Source organism: Bidens hawaiensis, unplaced genomic scaffold (assembly GCF_021521415.1).
Source record: "Bidens hawaiensis isolate Kalapana, Puna unplaced genomic scaffold, B.hawaiensis_p1.1 tig00002343_1, whole genome shotgun sequence".
Lineage (NCBI taxonomy): Eukaryota > Viridiplantae > Streptophyta > Magnoliopsida > Asterales > Asteraceae > Bidens > Bidens hawaiensis.
Genome location: NW_027491127.1, coordinates 2,782,071 through 2,792,143, shown reverse-complemented (window position 1 = coordinate 2,792,143; position 10,073 = coordinate 2,782,071). Strand labels below are relative to the sequence as shown.

The 10,073-nt window shown below is 34.2% G+C and overlaps 1 protein-coding gene across 1 annotated transcript; it reads right to left on the bottom strand.

The window, feature by feature from the left end:
* Positions 1 to 634: 634 nt before the first annotated feature.
* LOC143618963 (phenylalanine ammonia-lyase-like) lies at positions 635 to 3,484 on the bottom strand. The gene is made up of 2 exons (XM_077091020.1): positions 3,011 to 3,484; positions 635 to 2,468 (listed from the first exon to the last, which is right to left on the bottom strand). Exons 1-2 carry the CDS (start codon positions 3,397 to 3,399, stop codon positions 719 to 721), a joined length of 2,139 nt encoding a protein of 712 aa, XP_076947135.1. The 5' UTR covers positions 3,400 to 3,484; the 3' UTR covers positions 635 to 718.
* Between the last annotated feature and the right edge of the window lie 6,589 nt (positions 3,485 to 10,073).

The window sequence follows — 10,073 nt, the reverse complement described above, 5'->3', positions numbered from 1 at the left end:
GGGCTACTCGTTTTTCAATTTCGGGAAAACCCTCACTAAAGGGTTGGCACGTGAATACTCGCCCAAAGGTACGACAGTACGGTGAGGTAAGATCCGTTCAGTTCAAGAATCCAATTAATGAACGTCACATTCTCGCCTAGTATCCAATCATCACCTGGTGCCGCCAAAACTAAATGATGAGAACTAAAATCAAACATGAGTCGTATGAAATACCAAATCTTTTCTTTATCAGTACACCAGCAGCTGGCTATTGATATGTATGTAATGACCACTATATTCTATATTATGCCTATTGTAGTTATATACTTATTAATTGTTTATCAATCAAACTTCTTAAAAATTCATATATTACACGAGCTGAATAATAAAACATTAAAATTTTTATATAAAATGATATTTTAAGATAGAATATGATTGAAATTACATGTAAGCGATACCTATATTCATATTAAACTTTTTAAAAGATATGGGCTGTAGCACTTTGTAACAGGATTCTAACATTCTAGCATTTTAGATGTATTGATAAACTCTATAGTCAAAGTCAACACATAGAAATCTCTATTCTTTCTTGTGCAAATATATTTATTTAAACTTTAACAAGCTTAAGAAGAGTTCTATTAAAAGGTTTTGTTTTAAATAAACTTCATTGAAATGTCGCCAGTTACACATTGTTACAAATTTAAATCTTAATAAAAAAAACAAATCACAAATCAAACACTTAACAAATTGGCAATGGGGATCCATTCCAGCCTTGAACACATTCCAACAATGGATCAATAATCTGACCCTTTGATATGGCTGTGAACACCTTCTCGAACTCCTCGCCCGGCGAACTCACCTTCTCGCCCGTCAAGTACACCCCCGCGAGCCCTTCCCTCACAAACCTATACAACGGGTACGACCTACACGCCTTTATCCTGTTCGGTATAGCCAATGTACCATTATCAAACGCAGCCCGCACACTTTCCACTTCTTTAGGCAAAATGGCCTTCAACTCGTCTTCAAAAGCCGCAATCTTTTGGAAGATCGACGTGTTTAGGTTCTTCTCGGTTTCACCATTGCTTAAAGCGTGATCAACGAGCACTTGGCGGAGTTTTTGCATCAACGGGTACGTGGCGAGGCACGGGTCGTCAATGTAGGCGAAAACATACTCGCGGTCAACCACACGAAGCAAGTCCTTTTCGCAGAATCTTGACGGGTGGAGCTCGCCGTTGACCCCCATGGTTAGGACCTTTTTCGCCACTTGGCTCACGGTGTTCTTGACCGTTGACTTCATGTTCTCTTCCAAATGCCTCAAGTCGATCGATTGGCATAACGCGACCAAGTATGTCGATGACATGAGCTTCAACATCTCGACCGCTTCCGCGGTCTTTCGCGCCGAAATCAAACCCAAAGAGTTCACATCCTGGTTGTGTTGCTCCGCGCTTTGAACATGGTTCGTGACCGGGTTAGCTAAAAACTGAAGCTCGGAGCAGTACGAAGCCATCGCGATCTCTCCGCCTTTAAACCCGTAATCCAAACTCGGGTTACGCCCACCCGAAAGATTCGAAGGCAACCCGTTGTTGTAGAAATCATTCACAAGCTCGGAAAACTGCGCAAACATGAGTTTCCCAATCGCCGCAATCGCCAAACGCGTGTTATCCATCGAAACACCAATCGGGGTTCCTTGAAAGTTACCACCGTGCAAGGCTTTGTTCCTCGAAACATCGATCAACGGGTTGTCGTTAACCGAGTTAATCTCCCTTTCGATCATTTTCGTGGCGGAGCGAATGACTTCGATTTGCGGACCGAGCCATTGTGGCGAGGTTCGGAGCGCGTATCGGTCCTGTTTTGGTTTTTGCAACGGGTCCATCTCGTGAACCTTTTGCGCGGCTTTAACGTAATCGCTTCCGTCAAGAATGTATTCCATGATGGCCGCAGCCTCGATTTGACCCGGGTGATGCTTCAGTTTATGCGTCAAGTGGTCGGTGAACTCGGGCTTCCCCTGCATAACTTCCGCGAAAATAGCGGACAACACTTCGGACAACAACGCGAGAACATTCGCTTCGAACAAAACCATGGAAGCCATTCCCGAGCCAACCGCTGTCCCGTTAACAAGCGCTAACCCTTCTTTAGGCTGTAACTGAAAGAACCCGCCTTCCACACCCGCATGAGCAAACGCTTGTTCCGCATTGAGGGTTTCTCCATTGGGGCCGACCGCTTTGGAGTTGGGGCGACCCGTGAGGAGGCCCGCGATGTAGGATAATGGGACCAGGTCGCCCGAAGCGGTGATGGTCCCACGAAGGGGTAAACAAGGGGTGATGTTGGTGTTGAGGAACTTGGTGATGGCTTCGAGGATTTCAAAGCGGATGCCAGAGTAACCCTGGAGGAGGGTGTTGATCCGCACCAGCATTGCGGCCCTTGTGGCCGAGTGCGGGAGTATGTGGCTTGATTCCAAACCGTTGCCGAATATTCCAGCGTTCAAGAATCTGTAATCCAATAACATTTTGTTAGTTAGATTTGGTATTAACACCATTTTTCATTAAAATTAATTGATATTAATTTAGAATATAATTTATAATATACTTTTGATTTTTTTAACTTTATATAAAAGTTACATCAGATTAAGTATATAATTTTAATAGCAAAAGTCACTTTAACGGCAAAACTGATTTTGTACTTAAAACAACTATATTAAATATATAAAAAAAATTATATTTGTAGTTTACTGGTCAAAATTTTGTAACAAAATATGATACATGTTTTGATTTACAATTGACCAATAAAATATGCAACATATTTCTAACAGAAATTCAAATTTAACGTGCTTCACGCTAACTAGATTTAAAATTTGATTTGTTAGGTACATAATTTAAAAAAGTTAAATCATTTTTACTGTATAATTGTTTTTTTCATCAAATAAATTAGTCAACTAGTGATTAGCATTTTATAAAAATATTCAATTTAATATTATAAATTAATAAAAAACTTCAAAATATTATTCAATGAAGAAAAAGTAAAAAATGATTACCTAATGAGTTCCTTTTGTAGAGCACCACCTTCCTTAGTCCTACGATGAGACGTGGCACCAAACCCGGTCGTGACACCATAACTATCCGTCCCTTTATTCATACTCTCCATCACCCAATCACTACTCGCCTTTACTCCAGCTCTCGCGGCTTCTGACAGCTCCACTTTCACAATGGAGCTGTTATTAGAACCCGCGATCCCAGCCACCTGGGACACAGTTAGTGTCTCTCCACCAAGCTTCACCACCGGTTTCCTAAACTCCGCCACCATTTTTTTAACTTCATCTAAATGACTCCCAGTCAATGCCTCGGCCGCCACTCCCCAGTTCAACGGGTCCTTCTTGATGCAAAACTCGTTGTTAATATTAATATTAATATTACCGTTCTCCATTGTGGTAATTAATTAAATTAAATTATATCAACAATCAAGCAGATTAAGACACAAAGAAAGAAACCAAAGACACAAACAAAAGACAATCTAGTGGATGCAAACTCTAAATGTGTGAAATTGCTGAATGGGTTGGGTGGTATAGGGTGTGTTATATATAGGAAGAGGTAGTTATGTGTGAATAATAATATTATTGGAAGGGGTAGGTGTGGGAATGTGACAAGGAACAAGGATGGAAGGTGGTAGGTTGGTTTTTTTTTTAAGATTTTATTTCAGTCGTTTGATTATATGAACATATCAACGGTGGATATTTTGTCACAGCCGTCTGCTTGACCATCTTAATTTAATCATTTTTTGTTAGTGTTTTTTAACTTTTATATATACACAGCCACATAGTTATACATACAACAAATAGTACTTTGGAATACATGGTGTCATGGTCAATCTAGTATTGCATGATTTAAGAATTTTGGCCTTGTTTTTGTGCGGGTCAATTTTATATATACCTTTACAAATATTGAATATATATCTTTATAATATAATATATGTACTATTCATTGTTAATGGTGTAATAAATAACCATTTTATCGTTATTTTTTTATAAAACCTTATTTAAAATGGGTATTGATTCGGTCAAACTTGCTCCATCGCTCCCGTTCTTTGCAATTGCTTGCATCTGTTTGTTCTTGATACAAAGTTTGGATAGATTGGTGCTTTGTTTGGGTTGTTTTTGGATCCATCTCTAGAAATAAAAACCTGTACCTGAGAATCCTATCCGGTCTTGAATTCGGTCACAATAATGCGCAATCAAAAAGAAGACTTTGTCATAGTTCTTGAATTTTTCACATATCCATTTCCAATTTTGTCTTATTTGTTTAAAAGTATCTAATTGATTTGATTAAAATTGTGAATATTGAGTTGGCAAATTATGAAGAAATTTTAGGTATTTGTCATCGAGATTCTTGATCTTCCCATATACCCATTCCAGTTTTGAATTTTCACTCAATTGTTGTCAATCTTAAATTTGCTATGAATTGTAGTTATATAAAAGATCGATCTGGTGTAGATGTGACCCTTGCATTCAACAAACAATCAGATCATAACTGTCTCCGAGAATTTAAATACCTCGTTCAAGCCGAAATAAAAAGGCCTGTATACTTTAACGAATAACAAATTATATAAGCTAATTTTTACAAATGACGATTAATGTTATAACAATAAATATAACAAAAATATAATATGAATGTAATACCCAAATTTTCGAAAACCTAAAACTTAATGCTTTTACGAGTTATTAATACAAAATTTATTAAAATTAATATATTTATTTTAATATAAACTCAATTTTTAAAAATTGTTTAAATGAAGATCCAAGTAAAGTCATATGCATAAAACAAAATAATTATTAAATAATATGCGTATCACAAAGAATCATCAGCAATGTATAATATGAAGTTAAGTATGTAATTATATAAAAAAATCAGCAATTATTGGCTTATTGCACAAAGACTTGTGAAAAGATACTTAAAAAAAGTTTATTCTAAACCTCATTTCCATTGCATGTACTGTAATTGTATAACTAATTAAATAAAGATCAAATTATAGTATATAAAATGGCCAGGTTATCTTACACTGTTTCTTAAATTTAAAAATGGTACAAATAAATAATGAATCGTAAAATATAACATAATGTTAAACAAAATAACACAATGATTAATAATATAACATAATTATGAGAGAGAGAAAAAAAAGATACGGTAACGAAAATAAACAAAAATACACAATGATTTTAACAAAATTTCAAAAATCTACAAGCTAAAGGTCGGAAAGCTAAAACTTATAATATAATATCGTAGAGTTCGACGGGACGGTTCCAATACCGCATGTTTGAGTATAATCAGAGTATGTTCGATACATTTCATACGAGTTCCTATTTTTAAAAGACTTTATTTTTAACCCATCCCATATAGAATTTGATCAAATTATGGTAAGTGGAGAAATGTATCACTTGTTAGATTCATCGCACTTCTATGAATCATACATACTTGATTAAATACATAACCTATTTAAAACTGAACTAACAATTACGTCAAACGTACAGGAATTTATACGTTGAAGATAATATCATATAGTGGGATGCATAGAAAGATATATATATATAAAAAAAAAATAGTCCGGTATGACCTGTTTACATCTATAGATGTAACTAGCTATGCCATTAACACCTTCTTTACGTAAAATTGGTAATATATTTAAGTTTGTTGCGAATCAAATACAAAGCGTTATTTACCTAACAAGTGTAGCAACATTGAAGGTCTTTAAGCAAAATAATTTAATGGATAATATTAACTTGTATAACTTATTAATGGGATGAACAAAATAGGGAATTTGTCATTGTGCTAATTTTCTATATTAAATTCTTTAACTATGAAATTGAGATTTTTATTATATTATTATTTAGGGTTATTATTTAATATGATTATAATAATATCACTATATGTAAGATGAAAAAACTTAATGTTTTTTCCCTTTCTAAAATATGCTATTTATTAAATATCCGAGTTTCAAATATTAGTCAGAATCATCATATTTATGGAAATAAACATAGTGTATTTTACTTGAGCCGATCGCAAATTAACTAGATTTAGAAATAAACAAAGTTTATGAACCTTCTTTTAGCTTTGTGTTCAATTTATAATTTATTTTTCCTGCTGATGTTATATAAATAATTTTTTTATCGTAAACTATACCAAATCTAAATTTTGCTATAGCAAAGTTTGGTACTATAATTAAAAATCGCATACGTGTATGATGAAACCATCAACTTCATAACTACTAAAACATGCAACATTAACGAAAACTTTAGCACTTATAACCAACAGTAGTGTGGCTCTATTTCACACCTGCTTCGAAGCACGACTTCCGGTTACCAAATATATGAACACACCTTTACCATCCTTCTAAGAAATTAACCACTCTTAAACTCATATTAATTATAATAACTCATCAATTTATATTCGTATTCAATAAATGAAACCCAATCTCCATCAAGTCACCAATTAACACTTATCGTTGTGTGCATTCAATGACAATTTGATTTTCACCAAGAATATTGAATTTTAATAATCCTAACTTTTACCATATTGGCATCTATCAAGTTTTTTTCCTAACAGACACTAACTCAGTTAGTTTTGGAGCAAAATGTGACTTTTCTCCAAGTTGATGGAGTAAAATAAAGTTTTTGTTGTTATTAGGGATGGCAAAAAAGCATGTGCCCGACGGGTATACCCGAAATAAATGGGACGGGTATACTCGAAACCTGATGGGTATGGGCTGGGTATGGGATTAGGATTTAAAATTTTTCACGGGTACGGCCCGGGTATGGGATTAGATGATACTCGGCCCGATTACCCGAAAACACATACCCGTTTACCCGAACCATATACCCAAAAAATTCTTTGTATTTCATAGGTTGTGAAGCATATATATAAAAAATTATATACAAATTATAATGATATTATTTATTTATTGTCATGCTTATATATATGGAGTGAATTATATTTAAATTTGTAATAATTGTTGTATGAATAAGATGTATAAAATAATTATAATGAGTAAAAAAATGTACTTGAAAGTCCCAACGGGTATACCCGATACCCGTGGGTATGTCCGATACCCGACGGGTAATTACCCGACAAATACCCGACGGGTAATCGGCCGGGTATAGGACACGGTTTTACAAACGGGTATGGGCATGGGATTACCGATACCCGGCCCGTTGCCATCCCTAGTTATTATTAATATTATTGTTGTTGTTATTATTATTATTATTATTATAAACCAAAAATATTTTTAATAATGGTGTTGTGGTGGCTCCTCTCCTGTTGGACGCAAATAAAAGATATAAAAAAAATTAATCACATCTCCACCACCATTACCAACATCCAGCTGACCACCACTGTCCACCGCAAAATCACCAAAATCCAATGTTTAATCATGGTGGTATGGTGGTGGTGCTAATGTGCTATGGAGGTAGAGTGGGGAGATCTGTGGTGGTGTTGTTCCAGTTGGGTGGGGAGACGATGGTGGTGTGATGGTGAGGGGATGAAGATGAGTTCTTAAGTTTAGTTGCTTTATTCATTGTTCCCCTCAACTTGGAGAAATAACATGTTTTGTCACACTTTACTGTTTTTACAATTCGTTGACTGACAACTTTATGGCTTTAATTTGAGCATTTCTTTCATCTTCTGATTAAATTTCAACTCTAACTACTTACCAATTAACACACATTCAATCCTTGATGTTGATTAAAAATCACAAAACTCATAAACCTACTTTATTAACAAATATTTCATACACACGATGTATCCAATATATATGTATACAAAACATCCAACAAACAACATGCACATGATGTAATAATCCTGCATTGATAACTCATTACACACCACACCAAACACGACAAACCAATATGAGGGGTGATTTACGCGACCCGCAGCAACACACGAGCACTTCTGCTAGTATAACTAATACTTTAAAGTAAAAGTATACATCAAAATCAAATTCAAACCAAACATGTAGACCACACACAAACTCATGGTGGACATGTACATTTGATTTCATACCTAATTATTTCTAAATCTAATTTGATATGGTTTTTGGTATGATTACACAAAACGGTCATCAATTTACGATGCTAATCATTAGATCCTAGTAAGAGCATTTTCTCAAACAAACAAAATACCGCCCGAAAAGTAAGAAAAAAATAGGAATCAACGAAACTAACAAACCAAAACAATATATAAAATCAAGAATGTGAAAAACATCTCACATCAATAGAGAACAGATTAATCAACAAATAATTATATAACTAATACATTAATGTAAACACATACATCAAAATCAAATTCAAACCGAACATGCACACCACACACAAACACATAGTAGACATGTACATTTGATTTCAAACCTAATTCTTTAGAAATTCAAAATTGATATGGTTTTTGCTACGATACACAATACAATCATCAATTTACGATGCTAATTATAAGATCCTGGTAACTGCATTTTCTCAAACAAACAAAATCCAACATGAAAAGTAAAAAAAAAAATAGGAATCTACGAAACTAACAAAAACCAAAACAATATATAAAATCTAGAATGTAGAGAAATCTCACATCAATATGGAACATATTAATCAAAGGATAAAAGATCATCGATCAACTCTAATAAAGCCCTAGAACCATAGGGTGCTGGCGGCAACATGATAAACACAAAGGAAGAAACAAACTTGGTCGGAGTATAACCGGTCGAAGAACAAAATGCGGGTTAGGATCCGGGTCATCCGCATGCTTTATATATGGGTTAATGGGTTTTAGGTGAAAAAAAATCATGAGAAGGGCTAGAAATTAACATGTCATGTGAACAAATAAGAGAGAGATTCCATTTATGAAAAGTGCATATTGTTGGGTCACATTTTACATCAAGACAAGAGCTACGGAACGATTGAAATGTGACTAAAGAAATATTAATAAAGTATTTCAGTCATTAAATACACGACTCGAATTGACGAACACTTAATATCAATATTAGTATAAATCTAGTGTTTTATCTGATGCAAAGGTCGGTATAACCCAAACTTCTAAATTATACTAATTAAATAATGTCCAATAAAATTACCGTTTTAATGTTATAAGGTAATGTTAATAATGCTTTTCAGATTTGGACCAAGTCTTATTGTGATTATATCTATAATGTATGTAAAATAGACAAATTTAATACCAATAGTATTGTAAAATACCAAACCTAACCCCAATCTTCATCTTAGACCCAGAACTCATATCAACCAGAAGTAGCAATTCTCAACTGCACCCTACAAAGTAAAAGTATACATCACAATCAAATTCAAACCGAACATACACCACAAACAAACACATGGTGGACAATTGATATGGTTTTTGGTACGATTACACAAAACAATCATTAGTTTACGATGCAAATTATATAATCCTGGTCATTGCATTTTCTCAAACAAACAAAGTAGGAATCTACGAAACTAACAAACCAAAATAATATATAAAACATGAATGTAGAGCACATCTCGCATCAAAAGATAATTCTATAACTAATACATTAAAGTAAATGCATACATCAAAATCAAATTCAAACCAAACATGTAGACCACACACAAACACATGGTGGACATGTACATTTGATTTCAAACCTAATTCTTCGAAGTTTAATTTTGATATGGTTTTTGGTACGATTACACAAAACAATCATCAATTTGCGATACTAATTATAAGATCAAGGTAATTGTATTTCTCAAACAAACTAATCCAACCCAAAAAGTAAAATAAAATAAAAATTGGAATCTACGAAACTAACAACTCAAAACAATATAAAAAATCAAGAATGTAGAGAACATCTCACATCAATAGAGAACATATTAATCAAAGGATAAAAGATCATCGATCAACTATAATAAAGCCCTAGAACCATAGGGTGGGCGGCAACATGAGAAACACAAAGGAAGAAACAAACTTGGTCGGAGTATAACTGGTCGAAGAACACAATGCGGGTTAGGATCCGGGTTATCCGCATGCTTTATATATGGGTTGATGGGTTTTAGGGGGAAAAAACATGAGAATGGTTAGAAATTAACAAGTAACGTGACA